General features: G+C 51.2%; 1 protein-coding gene across 1 annotated transcript in view; it reads right to left on the bottom strand.

The window, feature by feature from the left end:
* LOC146816480 (exportin-5-like) overlaps positions 1-20,691 on the bottom strand; it is a 1,728,456-nt gene that overhangs the window by 366,993 nt on the left and 1,340,772 nt on the right. Inside the window, exon 24 of the mRNA XM_085610324.1 lies at positions 19,658-19,755. Coding sequence (XP_085466450.1) covers positions 19,658-19,755 — 98 coding nt within the window. The remainder of the gene's footprint in view (positions 1-19,657; positions 19,756-20,691) is intronic.

Here is a 20,691-nt window from a genome sequence, read left to right as displayed (position 1 = left end):
GGACAAGGTTTAAGTCCCATTGGGGCATTACGAAAGGAGAAGGAGAAAAGAGATGAGTAATGCCCTTCAGGAATCCGTTAACAATAAGGGACTTGATAAGAGAAGGCTCAAATGGTCTAAAGATAGCCTTTAAGAGTGCCCAGGTGCAGAGCCCTGCTGGGCCAAGGAAAGAATAAAGAGGAGAACCTCCGAAAGAGGGGCAGAAAGGGGATCCACAGCCTTTGATGTGCACCATGCCACAAATTTGTTCCATCTAGAGGCGTATACCGTTTTAGTGGCGGGACGCCTGGCTGCCAAGATGACATTTCAGAATTCGGGAGGAAGGTCGAAACCTGTCAACTGTCGCTGCTCAATCTCCACACAAGGAGGTGGAGGTTGGACAGGTTCGGATGGAGGACCGTCCCCTTCTGCTGCGACAGAAAATCCTCCCGAAGAAGCAGTCTGATCAGAAGATCGATGGCCATGCTCAAGAGCTCGGGGTACCAGACTCTTCGTGCCCAGTCCGGAGCCACAAGAATGACTTGTGCTCGGTCGTGCTTGATCTTCTTCAGCACTCTGGGCAAAAGTGGTACAGGCAGAAAGGCGTACAGGAGACCGTAATTGCAATAGCGACGAAAAGCGTCGCAGAGCGCGTGCCGCCTTGGAAACTCCAACGTGCAGATGGCCGATATTGTACGCTCTCTTTGGTGGCGAATAGATCTAGCCAAGGCTCTCCACACTGCTGAAAGAGACCTTGCATCACCTCTGAGTGAAGACCCCATTCGTGATCCATCATGTACCGGCGGTTGAGTTTGTCTGACCTGTCATTCAGGGAACCCGCCAGGTGTTGAACCACCAGGGTCATGCCCTGATGTTCCAGCCATGTTCAAAGGCGAAGAACTTCAGATCCCACTGCAGATATTCCAGCAGAATGCAGGAGGCCATGAGGCTCAGCAGCCTCAGGGTCATTCTCACTGAAATCCGGGGTAGAGGCTGAAACATCGGTATCATAGCCCGAATATCCCGAACTCGCTCTTCTGGAGGATAGGCCCAAAACTGCGCTGTATCCAGAACTGCTCCGATTAAAAGGAGCTTCTGAGAAGGGATAGTGTGTGACTTCGGCACGTTGATAGTGAACCCCAGCGAATGCAAGAGGTCTGCCGTAGGCTGAAGGCGACAGCCTGGGTCGAGCCCGCCTACAACAGCCAGTCATTGAGATGAGGGAAGACTAGAATCCCTGATCTGCGCAGATGAGCTGCGACCACCGCCATCACTTTCGAAAACACCCGAGGGGCACTGGTAAGGCCAAAAGGGAGCACGGTAAACTGAAAATGCTCGTGGCCTACCGTGAACCTTGGGTAATACCGGTGGGCAGGCAGGACGCGAATGTGAAAATAAGCATCCTGCAAGTCCAACGCTACCATCCAGTCTACAGGGTCGAGGGCAGATAAGACCTAAGCTAATGTTGGCATTTTGAACTTCTCCTTCCGGAGGAAGAGGTTGACGTCCCTGAGGTACCAGTAAGTTATGGGAGTAGCAACCACAAACTACTTCTGGCACAGGGATGCGTTTGATGGCCCCCTTGGCCAAGAGAGCCGCAACTTCCGGAGAAGGGTCAGATGATCCTCCGACATACGATGGAGTGTCTCTGGCATGGAGAGAGGGGTTGTCTCGAAGGGGAGGGAGTAGCCCCTTTGAACTATTTGCAAAACACACCTGTCCGACGTGATGTTGCGCCAGTGGGGGAGGTGATGGCAGATCCTGCCGCCCACTGGCAAGTGGTGGCAATGAAAGATCGGACTAGGAAGGTTTGGAGGCTGCTGCAGGGGGGGAGGGGGGGCATTGGTGGACTGGCCCGCCCGCTGGCCGCACAGAGGCTGGGGAGCTTGCGCAGGCCTGTGGCTCTGGGTGGAACGTGGTGGGGCACCCCTTCCGTAGCCACGGAGGGGCGAAAGGCAGACTGCATGGGGCGAGAGGTGGTAGCGAGGCCCAAGGATCTGGCTGTAGCCCTAGAGTCCTTGAAATGCTCAAGCGCGTTGTCCGCCTTGTCACCAAACAGGCGACAGCCATCAAAGGGCATGTCCAAAAGTGTCGATTGGACATCCCCAGAGAAGCCAGTGGACCTCAGCCAGGCGTAGTGCCTTAGGGCTACTGATGTTGTAATCGTCCTACCCAGTGAGTCGGCGGCATCCAGCCCACACCGGACAGCGAACTTTGCTGCGTCTCTACCCTCTGCGACAGCGCGGGTGAGCACAGCCTGGGCCTCCTCCGACACTGTGGCAGCCCTTGCGCAATCGTGTCCCACACAGTGTGTCTAACGGGCCAAGAGACATGCAGTGTTCACCGACTGCAATCCTAAGCTGACAGAAGAAAACATCTTCCCAAGATGATCCAGCTTTTTGGATTCCCTATCTGGGGAAGCAGCAGGGAACACGCCTTTAGATGTTGAGGCTTGGACCCCCAAGCTCTCGGGGTAAGGGTGTTGGGAGAGGAAAAGTGGGTCGCCCGGGGTAGGCGGTGGCGTCGGGCAATCATCCTAGCCACAGGATCCCCTGTGCTGGGCTTGAACCAAGTGCCCAGAAAGATGTCAGTGAGGGACTCATTAAAAGGCAGCAGGGTCTTCCAAGAGGCTGCTGCCGGCTGAAGCACCACAGTCAGGAGTGCCACTGTAGGAAGCTCAAGGCCCAAGGCCTCAGCCGCTCTAAGCAACACCACAGCACAGGAAGCTCCCTCCTCCATAGCCACGGTAGGGGGGAGAAGGAATACCATGGTCTGGGGAGATATCCAGACCATTGGCATCACCCAACTCCTCTCTCCAGTCCTGCTCTTCAAGCTGGTCCACAGACCCCTCACAGTCTTCCTCAACCTCTTCTGGCTGCCACTCAGGGTGGTAGGGAACGCCAGGGATGAACAGCGGGACAAAATGACCTTCTGGCACTGGAACTGGCATCGGTCCGGCACTTTGTCCACATCGGGGGAAGGGCGGGGGTCGACGCTGGCCAGGGGTGCAGCCGGTGTCTCCACTGGAATCGGTGCTGTATAAGGTAGTGTGAGGTCAACCGGCGCCGATCTGGATCCAGGCCTGGATACATGGCAGCCCTGCGACGCCGAGGCCTCGGCATCGAAGGCCTAGAGCCTCCAGCTGAGTCGGGCTGCCCAAAGATGGAGTGGAGGGCTTCGTAAAATGCACGAAGCTGGGCAGGAGACGCACTGCCTCCCGGAAAAGGAGGGAAGCGCGGAGCCGTCCCAGCAGGCTCCGAGGACGGAGAGCGGAGACACTCTGAATCCCGCGTCACGTCGGCCAGCCGTCGGGGAGAAGGCGAAGAGCGATGATGCTTCTTCACTTTCTTCTTGTATTTCGACTTACCCAATGAATGCGAAGACTTCATTGATGAATGGTGGTGGCTCCGCGACAGGCCCGTGACCTTCCCCTCGACCGGCGAGGAGCGGATTGCCGGCCTCCAAAAGCTTCCCGGACCGCTCCTGCAAAAGCTTCAGATTCAAGGCCTGGCAGTCGGAGCACAACTTCGGGTCGTGGTCGCGCTCCAGGCACCAAAGACACGCGAGGTGCAGATCTGTGACCGACATCAACTTGTGACAGGAGTCACAGGGATGGAAACTTGGCTGACGACTGGACATCACTCATCCACCAGGAGTCAAAAGACTCAAAAAAGAGGTCGAAAAAAAGTAAAAAAAGATTTTGTCAAAAAATTCTCTCCGGATCTGCGTGGCGTGGAAAAGAAAGAACTGACGTCAGCGCGCAGGGGCGGCGTCTAAGTAAACACCATGACATCGATGACTGGCGCGGCGTCGACAGACGCTACCTACCGACACACAGGGCTACTGCTACGAAACAATTTCTCCGGATCCAGTCTGACGCCTGGGGGTAATTTGGTAAGGAATCAATAACTAATAGTCTCTTTCAGATTATAAAGTGAAACAGGAAAAAAGCTGAAAAATAAATGGTGTATTTGTATTCTGAAAATGGCATCAAGAAAAAGGTATTCTGTGCTAAGATTATTCTCTCAACTTTCACAAAGCAGTCTAACATAAAAAACTTTTTTTTACCAAAGAGTTTACATTTTCTAAGTCAATATATCCTAATTTTGCCTGCCTGAAGTATAAAACCTATACATTTTTAAAAACTAGACAAAATTTTAAATCATGCAAGACAAGTGGTTATTTATGGAGATTGCTCAAAGTTCTCAAAGGAACTACTTGTTTAATCAGTAAGTAGTGCAAGCGTGAAGGAAAAAAGAGAAATTGGTGACAAGGATTTAATTTGTATGTATTTGCACTGAATACCAATATATAAATGAAACATACAGTTACATATGTTAGACTCTTCCAGAGATAAATAATTTTTCATTTGTACGAAAGAAAAATAACACAGCAATATTGAGAGTTACTGAGTAAGTGCTTACAATGAGTTTTCAACTTGCACCAACTAAGTACTGATAATGCATAAGGCAAAGAGAAAACATCAAATGACTGAAAATGTGGGGATGAAGGGAAGATATGCATGTTTGAATATACCAGAGTCGGAGTTCCATGATACGAGATACCAATACCATACTAAATTGCAAATGTACCCATATTGCAGGTTATTCTGAAGGCATTTTTTGAAGTGTGCTTTAGTGCACATTAATTTAAAAATGGAAGCAGAAAAAATACAAGAAATGTAATATATAATAACAAATGCACTGATATTCTGCGCTGCAACACTAAGCCCAATAAAAATGGTACCCCACATGTGTAGGCTGGCCTCATGCATAGACATAAAAGGCCCAAAAACTCGACTATATGAAGAGAGGAAATTATGTTTGGATAAGCTAGAATTCTGAGATCGTGGTTGCCTGCTGTTTATGGGCCTAGGGTCTGTGTTTGCACCCAAAGACCTCTGACATTGCTGAAAACAATACACCCAGGCAAGTCCAAGGTAGTGTGGCTTGAATGGGTCGGCTACATATTTGTAATATACCCTGTAAATGTCAAAATCTAAGTGAAATTACAGAATTTAAACACATTTCTGTGATGAAAAGTTCATGAATCTACTGAGAATGACAAAACATACCACCTAGCCTTCCTACATTTCTCACAATGAAACCGGTACCCCATGGGTGGACCCATTGCTGGGGAAATTTAAGGCACATAAATGTACTGTGGACATATCAAAAAATGTGTTCTTTATTTACATTGATTCATGGCATATGGGTAGCACGTCTCAGGTTTGAATCCTTCACAACCTCAGATCTGACTTGTATATGATTTTGTAGCACTTGTATTCACACACAGCTTTGCCAATAGCTTTTTTTCCCGAAAGATCATGCAGTAATTCTGGTACTAACTCATGAGTTCAGCCAAATAGTTAACCTTGGACATGCTGAAATATTCCAGCAAGGAACTCTATGGACATATACCAAAGTGTTTGAATAACAAGGATAACACTATCAGCCACGTGGACCAGGGTAGGTATGTATTAATAGAACATTGTCCCGTGGGACTGATTCAAAAGTGGCACCTTATGCATTATATAAGGGACCCAGAATTACTCAGACTTATTCATTAGATCAACATGAATTACAAAGACGACAAAACACAGGACTGATGTAGTTTCCATCTTGTCATTTTTTTTAAACACTATTTATTGGCATTTCGCAGTGGAGAACAAAGATGAAACATGGTAAGCGCCATTGCATATGGCATGAATGGTCCCAGCGCACGTAGTAACAAGCAGAACATATATATGACCCAGCTTACATTTTGTGCGAGATATCGTATGTTCGACAGTGCCTGTGCCACATTACTTCCCACAGCAGTGTACTGTAACAGCATCATCAATGGTATCCTTTATGAAAATCGAAACAATTCAAAACCCCCTTCCCTGTTGCCCCATCCAGTTGCTGTCCAAGTGGAAGGATAGTGGCATGCTTCAGTAATGCCAATGTCTATTATGAAACAGTGGGGATATAAAGTAAGGGGTGGGGGTCTCGCTCGGGGCAATGTTTGGAATGGACACAAAGAATGTCCGCAGGCCGGGCGTCCTAATGGTCCGGGTAAGTGTATGCTACTTACAGATACTGTCGTCAAGTCCAACTGGGGCGTGGCAGAGCCTTTGCAGTCAAGATCTTCATCCCGCTTACAGTCGTCCAGCAGCACCTCCCAGGCGTGGGCCACCTTCACTGACACCCTCCTATGTTTGCCATCTCTCATCAGGAACATACTCTCATACTTGGCCCAACGTGTGAGGTCGTTACGCCATCTCTCCATGTGTTGGCCCCTGATGTTCTTCCAGTGTATGGGTATTTGTCTCTTGGACAATATCACCAAATGGTCTATAAATTTGGTGGATGTCTTTACCAAAATGACACAACCACCAGAGTACAGCACAAACACTTAGAGCCCTTCCAGAGAATATCATGACAAGAGTCTAGGTACAAAAACAAATGTAAATTAGAACATATGTAAGTTACCCGTACTTATGGTGGAAAACTTCACCCGTTTACCTGACAAATGATTTCACTGAGTTCATGACTGAAGAAGCAGGGGTAAGTGAACAGTAGTTGCAAATACGAAATTACTATGAAATTAAGCTAATTGTATCTTGCAATCAAAAAAATTATCTGATCAGTTCGGGTGAAAATTCAACTAAAGTGTAGTTTTTAGTTGATTTCTGGTTGCTTGCTTCCAAAACACTAACTCAAGTTCGGGTTTGTAGTTTTGACCCAAACATTACCTAAAAAGAACCGTTCGGGTAAAAAAACAAAAGTACCTGAAGACCAAGTTACTTAACTTCAGTAACGATATATCTGTAAGAAACATAGGTTTGTTATAGATTCTTTACCTTAGAATGACCCTCAGGCGGCAGACTGGATCGGGAGAACTTTCGTCAGCAGTACCCCTGCGAGTCAAAATGTGGCGACGGTCGACTCGCGTTAGTCGTTGGCGTCGTGGTCGCCGGGATGACGTCGCGGTAGCGGTGGGCAACGTAACAGACTGCCCGATGTGAAAGGCAGTTACCACCTTAGGGAGAAATGAAGGGCGAGTCCTGAGAACAGCTTTGTCCGGATGGGCAGAAAGAAAAGGAGGCTTAGATGAGACAGCCTAGAGCTCAGTCACCCTCCTAGCAGAGGTGATGGCAACCAGGAAAGCAGTCTTGAGCGTCAACAGACGAAGGGGACAATTATGAAGTGGCTCAAAGGGAGCGCACATCAGATACGTCAATTCCAGATTCAAATCCCACTGAGGCATTACGAAAGAAGAAGCGAGAAACAACAGTGGATTTGAAAAGAGAAGGCTGATCAGGAAGCCGTAAGAAAGCAGAGATAGCTGAAAGATAGCCTTTAAGAGTGCCCAGAGCAGAGCCCTGCTGGGCCATGGAAAGAAGAAAAAGGAGAACCTCAGAAAGAGGGGCGGAAAGGGGATCCACAGCCTTTGCTGTGCACCATGCCACAAATTTGTTCCACCTGCAGGCGTATACCGATTTAGTGGAGGGACGCCTGGCTGCCTGAATCACATCACAGACTTCAGGAGGCAAGTCAAATGGCAACTGTCGCCGCTCAATCTCCACGCATGGAGGTGGACACTGGACAGGTTCGGGTGGAGGACCGTCCCCTGCTGCTGCTACAGAAAGTCCTCCTGAAGAGGCAGTCTTATCGGGGGTTTGATCGACAGACTGAGTAGCTCGGGATACCAGCACCCTCGTGCCCAATCCGGAGCCACCAAGATGACTTGGGCCCGGTCGGGCCTGATCTTCTTCAGCACTCTGGGCAGAAGTGGTATAGGCGGAAAGGCGTACAACAGACCGCAACTCCACTCGCGACGAAAAGCGTCTCCGAGTGAGTGCCGCCTTGGAAACTTCAACGCGCAGAACTGCTGACATTGCGCGTCATTAGTGATCCATCATGCACCGGCGGCTGAGTTAGTCTGCTCTGGCGTTCAGAGAACCCGCCAGATGTTGAACCACCAGGGTGATGCCCTGATGTTCCAGCCATGTCCAGAGGCGGAGAGCCTCCTGACAAAGGGTCCACGACCCCACCCCGCACTGCTTGTTGCAATACCACATGGCGGTGGTGTTGTCCGTGAACACCTGCACTACACTTCCTCGGACAGAGGGAAGGAATGCCTTCAGTGCAAGTCGGATCGCTCTCAGCTCCAAAAGGTTGAAATGGAGCCGAGACTCCACCGGAGACCAGAGCCCCCTGATCTCCGCCACTCCCATGTGACACCCCCATCCCAGGAGGGACGCATCAGTCACTACTACGTGCTCCGGTTGGGGTAGGGAGAGGGATCCGCCACTGACCCAATTGCGGTCCGTGAGCCACCACTGCAACTGTCGTGCAGTGCCCTCCGAGATCAAGACATGGTCGGACAGGTTGCCCCAATGCTGGGCCCACTGATACTTCAGGTCCCACTGCAGAACCCACATTCGCTATCTGGCGTGATGCACCAACAGGATGCAGGAGGCCATCAGACCCAGAAGCCGCAGCACCAACCTGACCGAAATCCAGGATAGAGGCCGAAAGATGGGAATCGGAGCCTGAATATCCCGGACCCGCTGTTCCGGAGGATAGGCCCGGAACTGTCCAGAATCGCTCCGATAAAGAGGAGCTTCTAGGAGGGACTCAGATGTGACTTCGGCACATTGATGGAGAACCCCAGCAAATGCAAGAGGTCGGCCGTAGTCTGGAGGTGGGAGACGACTGCCTGGGGCGAGCCCGCCTTCAGCAACCAGTCGTCGAGATAGGGGAAGACTGGAACCCCCAATCTGCGCAGATGAGCTGCGACCACGGCCATCAATTTCGTGAACACCTGAGGGGCACTGGTGAGACCGAAGGGGAGCACGGTAAACTGAAAATGCTCTTGGCCCACCGTGAACCGCAGGTAACGCCGTTGGGCCGGCAGGACGGGGATGTGGAATTAAGCGTCCTGCAAGTCCAACGCTACCATCCAGTTTCCAAGGTCTAGGGCAGTCAGAACCTGAGCTAAGGTGAGCATCTTGAACTTCTCCTTCCGGAGGAAGACGTTGATGCTCCTGAGGTCCAAGATAGGGCGTTATGTTATATTGCATTTGTAAAGCGCGCAGATACTCAAGAGTGTCCCGGCGCTGAGCACAACTGGGGAACCCATCCTGGCTTTCCCTGTGAGATGATCCCTACTGGGAATCTCCAAGGTGAAGAGAAGCATCCCCGGCGCTAATGGGGCCGTAAGTGGAGATTAAGCAAGCTATTGCCCAGAGTTGCTGAATGGGATCCATGATTAGAGTAGGCACCGAGAGAATTATCGTGTCCGCTGACCTTGGTCCAAGACCCTGCCGTGTCGGGAATCGAACCGTGGTCCCGGGCCGACTTCTGCTTACGGGTCTGCCACCTCTAACCAGTGAGCCACACCAATCCACCATTGGCGTAGGCCCCCTTTGCCCTTCTTGGGAACCAGAAAGTAGTGGGAATAACAACCACGACCGACTTCTGGAAGAGAAATGCGCTCGATGGCCCCCTTGGTCAAGAGGGCCGTAACTTCCTCCTGTAGAAGTTTCAAGTGATCCCCCGGCATGCGGTGGTACTGTGGTGGCATGGCTGGAGGGGTCGCCTCGAAGGGGAGGGAGTAGCCCCTTCGGACGATTTGCTGCACCCACCTGTCCGACGTGATGGAACGCCAGTGGAGCAGGTGATGGCGAACTCTGCCTCCCACTGGCGTGGAATGGGCCTGAAAGCACGGACTAGGAGGGCTTTGAGGGGGATGCTGCTGGGGTAGATGTGGACGGATCGGCACGTTGTCCCCCTGTACCGCCTCGGCGGAATCCACGTCCGCGTGGAGGTTGGGTCTGCGGCCTGTGGCTAGGCGGACGTGAGGGGGCACCCCTTCCTTGGCCACTAAATTGGCAAAAAGCAGAAGTTTGCGGGCGCGGGCCGAGAGGCTCAAGGACTTGGCCGTAGCCCTGGAGCCCTTAAAGTGCTCCAGCGCACTATCCGCTTTGTCGCCAAAAAGGCGACTGTCATCGAAGGGCATGTCCATGAGGGTGCTCTGGACATCCCCAGAAAAACTCGTGGACCGCAGCCAGGCGTGGCGACGAAGCTCAACCGTGGTCGACATTGCCCTACCCAGCGAGTACGTAGTGTCCAGTCCACATCGGATTGCATGCCGTGCTGCATCCCACCCCTCGGCAAGAGCCTGGGCGAGCCGTGTCCGGGCCTCCTCCGGACACAGGGGCAGCACGTCCTCCACCGTATCCTACAGGGAGTGGGAGTAACGGTCCAAAAGACAAGCGGTGTTAATAGACCGCAATCCCAAACTAAAGGAGGAGAACAGCTTCTTACCAAACTGTTCTAGTCTCTTGGATTCCCGATCTGGGGGAGCGGACGGGAAGGAGGTCTGGGAAGTAGAGGCCTGGATAACCATGCTCTCTGGCGTGGGGTGCATGGACAGAAAACTGGGGTCACCCGTTGCAGGGTGGCGGAGCCGGGCCACGTTCCGGTCCACAGGAGGTACTGTGGAGGGCTTGGACCAGGTGCCCTTCAGAACGTCAACCAGTGCTTCATTAAACTGCAGCAGAGGCTCCGAGGAGCTTGCTGACGGTTGGAGCACTTCAGTGAGGAGGTTAGTCCTCACGGCCACAGCAGGTAGCTCCAGCCCAAGGGCTTCGGCCGCCTTGCGCAGCACCACAGAAAATGCAGCACCTTCCTCCGAAGCTACGGTCGGAGGAGAGATGAAGCCAGTGTCAGGGGAGGTGTCAAGACCACTGGCATCCCCCAGCTCGTCTGCCCAGTCCTGAGATAACTGGCCCTGCCGGGACAGAGGGTCCTCAGACCCCTCCCAGTCGTCGCCGTCATTCGATTCCTGGTAGACCGGTGGAATGAACGGAGCCGGTGGGAAGATGAAATTGCCACCCACCAGCGTCAGGTGCAGCGCCGGACGGCGCCGCTCCGACGCCGGGTCCGGACCGGGACTGAATTGGGGAACGGCGTCGTCCGAAGGCGGCACCGGGTGTGGCACCGGAGTCGGCAGAGGGGTTGTGAGGTTGACCGGCGCCGAATGAGATCCAGGCCTGGATCCCGCGGGGGCCTGCGGCGTCGGGACCAGAATCGACGACGGCGCCAGGGCCGGAGCCGCCGGCTCGCTAGGCCTCCCAGTCGAGCCCGCAGGGCCCGAAGGCGCACCGGCAGGCGTCGATGGCGAAGCCAGGCCTCTCATGGCCAAGAGAAAGGCACTGATCTCCGCCGGAGTCGCGTCAGTCCCAGGGACCGGCGGGTATGGGGACGGACTGGACTCCTGTGGCTCCGATGGAGCCGCGTGGGTGGTACCACCCGAACCCTCAGCCGAGTTGCGCGACTGGCGAGGGGAGCCCGAAAAGCTCTGTCTTCTTGCGATGCTTTGACTTACCCAAAGACTTGGAACCCGACGAGTGGTGGTGATAGCTGCGGCTCCGCGACCGGTCCCTCGACCTCCTCCTCGACTGGGACCGTGAACGGCGTGGAGCAGACTGCCGGAGCTCGAGTAGATTGCGGGACCGCTCCCGCCTAGCCTTCGAAGTCAAGGCTCGGCAGTCAGGGCACGACTCGGCAGCGTGGTCAGCCCCAAGGCAATAAAGGCACCGGCGGTGGTGGTCCGTAACCGACATCAGTCGGTGACATGAGTCACAAGCTTTAAAGCCAGGCATCCCTACCGGAGTCAATTCTACAGAATAGAACCAAAGGAGTTCAAAAAGTATAGTCAAAAAGTGACTAAAAGTGTATGCTCTTTTTCCGGATCGGCGCTGTCTGGCGCGAAAAAAAGAAGAACTGACGTCAGCACGCGAGGGCGGTGTCTAAGTACTCCGACGACGTCATCCCGGCGCACGATGCAGACGACGGACACGGAGCCGCAGACGACGCCTAGCGACGCGCAAGGGTATTGCTAAGGTAAGGAATCTAACTAACGTGTTTCTTTCAGATCATCACTTACCGAAGGTACTGAGCATCTTGGATGTGTATCCGGTGGAGGGGTAGGGACTGCGCCGGGGTTGACTCAGAAGTGGAGGCTTGAACAAACACGCTCTCCGGGGTGGGGTGCAGAAACTGGGCACCTGGAGGGGGCGGATGGTGGCGGGCAATTGTACTATGCACAGGAGCCATTGTGCAGGGATCAGGCCTCGAGTAGGACATTGATAAGGGCTTCATTAAGTGGAAGTACAGATTCGGAGGGGGCAACTACCGGTCGAAGCACCAATGTCAAGATGTTAGTCTTAAATGGCACGGACGGCAAGTGAAGGGCCAAGACCTCAAGCCACCATTCGTACTACCATGGCAAATGAGGCACTCACCTCTGTAGCCACGGTAGGGAGAGACCAAGCCAATGTCCAGTGAGGTGTCTAACCCACTAGCATCCACCAGTTCCTCATGCCAATTCTCTCTTCTCTGTCATCTAGTGGATGATAGTATACTTAGGGGTCCTCAGACCCCTCCCATTTGTCTTCCTCTCCAGGCCTGTCAAACGAAAAAGGCACTGGCTCCAACTCGAAGTTCACCATTGGGAGTCAGATGACGCCCATCCAGCTCCGTGTTGAAGTCGGGAATGGGGATGGCACTGCAGTGGGGTGTCTGCGGTGTCGGTATCGTGGGTACTGAAGCAGGTGCAGAGGAAGGTCTTGGGTGGATCCAAGAGGCCCAACTGAACGTGCTGGTGAAAATCCAGTGGTGCCCCACCCTAAACCTATGGGCCACTCAAATATGAGGTGTTTGGCCTAAAATAACTCATAGTTGGGTGGGGGGTCACTCAGACTCCAGGAAAAAGTGCTGACTCTCCCACCTCGAGGGGGCAACGACTGTGGTACAAAGGATATGACAAGCGAGGCACAGCTTGCCATTACAGGAGGGGAAAAAGCACCCCAATATTGAAGCAACATGTTGCAAGACAAGTCACTAGAAGTGAACGACCAACAGAAAGTTCACAACACACACGCTCCAGAGATTTTAGAACTGTAGCACCAAAAGAACCCAATCCAACCAACTGCCAGAGAAAGGAGGAGGCATAGGTGTGGGCGATGGGAGGGAATTAAAAACAGAATAACTCCACGCGTGAGTAGCACAGGAGGAAAAACATGAGAAGGTAGTAAAAAGTATAGACCTGAACCACCTTAAAACGTGGACGAAGGGGAGAGCCAAAGGGCTCGAAAGCTGCCAAAGGAAGGGGAGAGAGCATGCCACCAACCAAACACTAGGACGGAGGGAAGTCCAAAGGGCCACACGTAGAACAACACACCCTAGCTCAGAGTGAAGTGCGAGGACACACCTCCGGAAGACCAAAGCCACCAGAAAGAGGGAGGCTAGGTGGAAAGACATCATATGAAAAGGTCTTCGCAGAGTGGGGAGGATGGGCGGGCGTTAAGGAATCTGCGGCTAGACTGTGTCTAAACCAGATATATCGTTACCGAAGGTAAGTAACTCTTCCATCTGATAGAGACATCTAGCCGCAGATTCCTTAACTTAGAATAGATACCAAAGCCATACCCCATAGGAGGAGGGTCTGCGAAACAACCACCATGTTCCAGGAGAACAAATTCGACAAGAGGCTGACGAAAAAACGGTGGAAACCGCAATGCCAGGACAACAGGCATCAGACCCATGACCCACCTAAAGGAGCATGAACAAGGGATGGTAAAGACATCAAATCCGACGAGGGACGGTGTGATACCTCTCACGCCCAGACATAGACAAAAGGAAAACAGAACCAGAAAGTTCCGTGCCAACGTAAGAAACAATGCAGCAAGACCTTCAAAGAAGGATCCAGGCATCGGTCCCTATAACCCAAGAGGAACGAAGTACCAAGGGTCCAAACAACATGACAACGGTAGAGCATACCGCCTGAACACACACCACAGTGGAAGCCACAAGAAACAGGGGACAGCCGGAAGACTGTCCGCCCCAGAACCTGAGCCGCAGCATGAGGCCCATGGGTGGAAGAAAAAACACCTTAATGTGTACTTCCTAGGACATGTGACAACAGTGGCAGGGCCGAGCCCAGATCCTGGAGCCAGCAGAGACAGAGGAGCCACCATCTGAGCAAAAGCTCAGAAGGTAGGCATGCAGCCAAACGAGTTAAAATGCACCACTGAGTGGATAACCTGCAAGGCTATTAATGCACAGAGGACACCATTCCAAAGGAAAGAGTAAGCAAGAATGTCTGACACTAAGGCAAAAAAGACTTAGTATGCGAGCACACCAGTGGCGTGCAGAATCCACGATATACACACAAGAGACAGGAATGTCGACACACATACGTGGAGTGACTAAATCCTAAATAGGGGAGTAAAGCAAGCGGCACCATGGCACCGGTGTGCTGCATAACAGTTAAGAATGCAGGAAAAATAACAGGTCCCAGGGGGGGAAGAATCCTGGTCTCCCATGAGACAGAAGTAACATAGACCACAAGACTGCCCATAAAGGATAGAAAGAAGAATACACACACAGTAATGCTACCTAAAGAAGCACCTGTGCCATAATGGGAGTAAGAACTCACACCCAGAAAAACATCAGGGTTGGAGCACAGATCCAGAGGTAGAAACGCATATCCCAGAGCCACTCCTTGAGAAAATTAGGAATATGCACAGGAAAGGAAGGTGTCTTGCAAGTTGCAAGGAACCGGAGACCGTGCCAGAAAAGACCTGCTTCCCCCCCCCCCCCCAAAGGGGGCATGTCCACCGATAGACAGGCAAGACGTGCACAGCGAGGTTGCAGGAACATGCCAGGGTGACAAAACCCCCTACGGAGGCGGGGATGTATTACGGACCAACTGCAGATAACCAATGGTAACCCTTGGAGAGAAACCAAGCCTATGGAACTCACCAGAGGAGAAATCCTACAACAGTAGGAAGAGGCAGCTTGCGCCAAGGTACCTGGGCAAAGGGAGTAGCAATATGATCGCCAACAAATAACCCACATAGGGCAAGGCACAACCTTACAAACGAAGGGTCCCTCTAGAGATAAGCTCGTAGGCAGAAGCTCAAAAGAAAGGTAAACACAGCTTAACCAGCTGTACCAGAATAAGTAAACAACACGGCTGAGCAGCCACGCAACCCAGAACATCTGCGGCCCACAACGGGTAACAGAAAAGAGACACATATACAGGAGGCGCCTGACCAGCGAATCAGCATGGGCATCAAAAAGAGTGACCCCATTAAATGGTATACCTTTAAGACGCTTCTGAACATGCTCTGGGAAAACCTCATCACGCAACCACTCGTGGCAGCGTATAGCAACCGACCTGGCCATAGTACGACCACAGTGTCCATGGCGTCCATGGCAGAGTGAATTAAAAGTGTGCCATATCATGGCCATCACTGATTAGGCGGGCCAGATCGGCACGAGTGATCCCTGGCAAGGAGGGGAAGAGTCGGTCAACAGCGTCCCAAAGGGCAAATGTAGCATGAACAAATATACGTAACGTGTTGAGGGACCAGAGTCCCGAGCAGGCGGACGCAAACACATCACGGCCAGAAACCTTGACTCCAGAGTGTGAGGATGCAACGGAACAGGAGTAACAGAGAGAGCTGCCTGAAGCACAAGTCCTCCAGCTCCAGGATAGAGTGTCAAACAGGCGGGGTTAGTGGGAGCCGGCCGATGTGCCTAATCACGATCCACGGGGTCCCCCGAGGAGGGCCGTACCCACGTTCCGAAAAGTATGTCAAACAATGACTCCGCAAAAGGTACGGGTTCATGTTCATCGCGCCCTGGTGGAGATTATCCAGCAAAATCTCCGAAGGACTAGAGACTGAGGGCGGCTCCATCCTTAAAATGTCTGCAGCCCCGCAAACAGCCCTGACGAACGTCCCACCAGCTTCCATGGCCCCACGAGGCGGTGAAAGCAAGTCATCAGTAGGTGAAGGACGCAAGCTAAACCAGCCACTTAATCGAGGCACATCAGCAGGTTGAGTAGGCCAATGCTCCACTGGCGCATGCTCTAGAGAGTAGTGAAAAGACTCAGAGGGTGGTGAACCCATCGGAACCACATCCTCCACCACTAAAGCTGGAGGCAGTACCGGCGTCGAGTCGACTTTGAGCCGGCGTCAAAGCAAGCGTCGGCGACCTCCGAAAAGGCCCCGACCCCTCGAGTCGAGCGACCCTTCGAGACTAGCAGGCGTCGGCGACCTCCGAAAAAGGCCTCAACTCCTCAAGTCGGACACCTCTGAAGGCCTCCACTCAAGCCGGCATCGGTGATCTTCGAAAAAGTCCCGACCGCTCGGAATAGGACTGGCGTAGACGCAACACTTCCCCCGAGGTGGAAATCTGCGGGAGAGAGTACGCCGAAGCGGTGTCGTGCACCGAGCCACAGCCACCTCCAGCGATGCCGCAGGGAGCCTCAGAAGGCTGTGCGACAGCGCTGTGGAAGGGCTAGACATTGTGGGATGCCCCTCCGAGCCGTGTTCCGATGGCTCTGGTGTCAGAGTCAGGGCACTCTGTTGGAGCCGAGGGTAAACCCGCCGGCGGCGTCCCAACCAGAGTCCCTACTACCCCCCCATGGGGCCCGGAGGCGTGCCAGGGAGGGGGGTAAATGCTTACCTGCAGCGACTCAAGTGTCAGAGTAAGGGCACTCGGTTGGAGCTGAGGGTAAACCCACCTGCGGTGTCCCAACCTGAGTCCCTACACCCCCCCCCCCCGTGGAGCCCAGAGGTGCACCAGGGAGGTGCAATGCTTATCTGAGGTAGGCGAGTGATGGTGACGGTGCCAGAACCGGCCCTGCCGCGTGGACGACTACGCTGGATAAGGAGACCTGTGTCGAGACGGGTTCGTACGGGACATCCGGGCAGACAGCAGCTTCATGCGGCATTCCCGCAGTGATTGTGGCCGCAGCTGGGCAGCTGGCGGCAAACGTCTCACTCCACTGAGTCATGGTGCTCTCCCAAGCAACATACACAGAGTTCGTAAGGGTCCATCGTCGGCATCTGTCGAGCAGGACCGGCATGGTTTGAAGCCCACAAAAGGGCACCGACACACTGTTCCTGGACGCGAAAGGGCATCGAAAAAGGCCTACAATAAACAATACCAGGCCCGAGGTATTATTTTCTCGGATCAAAACTGACATCAGCACGCCAGGAGGGGCTTATATAGCTCCACTGAGGTCACTTCCGTGGACGACGTCAGGACGAAGCCAGGCGATGCCACAGAGGTAATGCTGGGAAAAAAAGGATTTTCCGGATTCAGTCGGACGCCTGGGGGATATTCTAAGTTAAGGAATCTGTAGCCAGATATCTGCCAGTGACAGGCATCACATGGCTTGCTAACAACTCCAGGTGGTTTATGTGGAGATCCCGTTAGTTGGGGTTCACACTCCGTGGATTGTCAGTTATTGAAGGTGTGCTCCCCAGCCAGTATGCAAGATGTTCATGGTGATGGTCACTTGCGGACCTGGGTCCAAAAAAGGCCGTCTCTGCAAAAGGCCGCTGGCAATGTGTGCAGCACTAGATCCTCCCACTGACCCTCCGTCTGTGACCATTGAGTTGATAGGCACTACTGCATGTGTAAACTGGCATGTGGAACTATGGCAATGCAAGGGGGTGCTAGACTCTTCTAACCGTTGCCTGGTGATCTGGCTGAAAAAGAGATAGCAACGTTTGGAACGCTTGTACCCTTACTAGGCTGGGGTATGCTCTCCCTACTTCAGAGTAGAGAGCGGCCCTGAGGAAGGGCTGTACTTGCAAGGGCTGGAGATGGGGTATTGATGGTGGAGGATAGGCTGAGCTTGGGTGTGCACTAGGAATTGCTGCTGCATTGTGCTCTTGATCAGTCAATAGATATTTTAAGCCTGCTGGATGCCCTCAAACTCTCTCGGTCTCTGAAAGGTCTGGAGTATTGTCCTGTTGATTGTGCACCATTGTAGGCAAGGAGATATGACGGGCTCGGCAGTTTTGGAGTGTCTCTTTGTTCTGAAAGGCAAGACACGCTGCACAAGACTCCTTCTTGTGTTTGGGGAACAAGCAGAGGTTACAGACTAGGTGAAGGTCTGTCCTAGGATATTTTGAGCAACACTTTGGGCAGAAGCGAAAAGGAGTCCTTTCATCACTGGGACATTCTTGTACGTCGAGGAGGTGATGGAGGCCTGAATGGGGCATCAAAGTTGTCAGACTGTGGAGTCGAGTCAAAGGGGGGTATGTACGGTGTGAAACAGACAGGTAAGCGCAATGACAGTTTCTACCGGCACGGAAGGGATCAGAGAAGGCCTGGCTAAAACACCTAGCAGTGTTGAACCGGAGCTTGATTGTTTTTTCTCTGCAGTAATTTCAGACATGTCCAATCTAACAGAGCTGATGCCCATGCGCATTAACAGCAATAAGTGGAGTCACCACTGTACTCCATGACTCGAAAAGACTTTTTGAAGAAAAACAATTGCACACGTACGAGCCCAACACTAGATGGCAGCAGCATGTGTATCTACGGCTACACATGCCACAAACACTAACATCTCTTCACAATCTGCAAAGCTCACTTAGTCTGTTTTAGTATTCAATACGATAAAAGTACCGAAATCTTCTTTAAAAATTACAGCAATGCCTCCAAGCTGAGGTCTTCGAATCCTAGCAAAGGGCAGTTAATAACCTGCAGTTTTGTTAGTGTTTAAGGCAACTCTTCATTTGTTTCCATTCCAAAGCCAAAAGTGTACAGAAGGACACGAAGCAGTTCTATCTGGAGCAAGCTTGGACATTCTGGAGAACCCATCAAAATTACTGGACATTAAGTAACACTCATGGGCCCTGGAAAAGAACAGCAGCTTTTCATTTTGATCATCATCCAGCACGAGACCCTCAAATATTGTATTCAACAACTTGGGTTTGACATTTGGAGAAAGCCATGGATAAGCAATCCACACAATAGGCAGATAGTCGTATCTTATTTATTTGATCCTAACACTTACACTTATTTTATTAGCTGCTTTTAACTAGGTATAAACTAACATTCCGTAGTAATAGTCCTGCGAATCAGTCCTAATGAAAGAGAAACTAAGATGCAGTTTGAGCTATAGGGACCCATAGCCATATTGATTGCCATGTTAATGAGCCCAGTAAAAGACAACAGCGATAAGTACTCACAAATAGATTAGCTGTCAAGTCTATTTCTTCTAATGATCTCTATATGTATTCTCCATACCTCACCTGGCTGCTGGATCACTCGCATCTCATTCACATCAAGATCTGCAACACCCTATAGTGAATCAGCGCCAACACTCTGGATCTCAGAGTCTGCCCTTCTCTGTTAATCTTCAGGAAAAAGCTTCGGATTCATCTACCCGCCGTCTGCCGGACACCCACTAAATGACTCAACCCAGGGGCCTTTCATCCCATTCGACCAAAACCTTGTATATTATGATCCAATTGAGCTAGTGCAATGTTATCAGAAACACACTGTAAAGAGAACCCTCTGGCGAAGAGCCAGGCTTCGACAGCCCCCAACCCGTGCCACTGAGTGAATAAGGTCAGTTCTTTTTAAGGCAGATAAAACATAACTAAATAAACACACACAAAAAATAAAGAAAGAAAAGAAAACATTTTGTTAGGGAACCAGGTATGGTTTTGGCAGGACCTTTTTAGCAATTATAAAATTATTCTCCGAGAAAAACAAAATACAGGAAGGACTGTAGAGTTATAAGAATCCACCAACGTCTGCATTTGTGAAATTGAACAGTATTCAGGGAACAAAAGTTTAGTTCTTACCCCATGAATGGCAGCCAGGAATGGTGCTAAAATAGGACAAACTAGGTCACGATACTGAGCTGGAGGGCAGGAGAGCACCAAGGGTTTCACAAATGAGAGTACACAGTAATTAAGGAAGAAACATAGTAAGAATTTGGATGTGAACATTCTTTGTCAGATGAAAACAATCGCCCAACATCATCCAACATGAAAACAAACCTTCACACAGTAATGCTGTTAAGAGGCAACAAACAGGACAAATGAGAAACATAATACAGGTTACTTACAAATAACATTTTAGCTTCTTAATTCCTTCTGCTGGTGTTCATATTTACCTAATGAATCTATTTGAAAAAGATAATGCACAAAACAATCTAGTAATTTGTGATAGTTAAGCTATTAAAGGGGTTTGCTGGGAACTGTGAGTGATTGAGAAGTAAACATTAGTCATAATCTCTTTTTTTAGGGTGAAACGGACACTATCTCCGTACTTTTGCACAGAAACAATAATTTTATGATTTCGAGGCATTTACTTGTAACTGGAAGGTATGAATATAGAGCACAAATCCTTTGGGTGATTGCTAGCATTCTATATGTGCTTCATCCACTTGTTTGTCATCTTCAGATCGAGGATGGATCTGAACTGCGTGAAAATCAGACATTTAAGATGGAACAAATGAAGGAAGCGCCTTATACATCAAAACAGACATTTTGCACTTGTATGTCTTTTGATATTTTTTCCTATATTATGACCTAATTTTCACCAGAATTGGGAAGGCAGGTTTCAGTGCAGTTTCTGCATGCAAAAAAGACATATGTATTCCCTGTGCTTTCTGGTGTGGTAGGATTGTGTGAAGCAGGCAGTTCAGATCCTTCCTCGATCTGAAGATTCTTGCATGTACCAAAGTAGCAGTTGGGACAGGAGTAAACCCGCACTGGGCTTGTAGGACAGCGGAATAACGAGTTGCTGCACAAGGTGATGTTGAATAACTTCTGCTAACCATATATTTGAAGCATGCTGGATCCCCTCAGGAAGGAACACGGCCTTTAACACA

This window comes from Triturus cristatus, chromosome 6, assembly GCF_964204655.1.
Source record: "Triturus cristatus chromosome 6, aTriCri1.1, whole genome shotgun sequence".
Lineage (NCBI taxonomy): Eukaryota > Metazoa > Chordata > Amphibia > Caudata > Salamandridae > Triturus > Triturus cristatus.
Note: the sequence above shows the minus strand (reverse complement) of the source record. Positions and strands in the feature narration are given on the sequence as shown.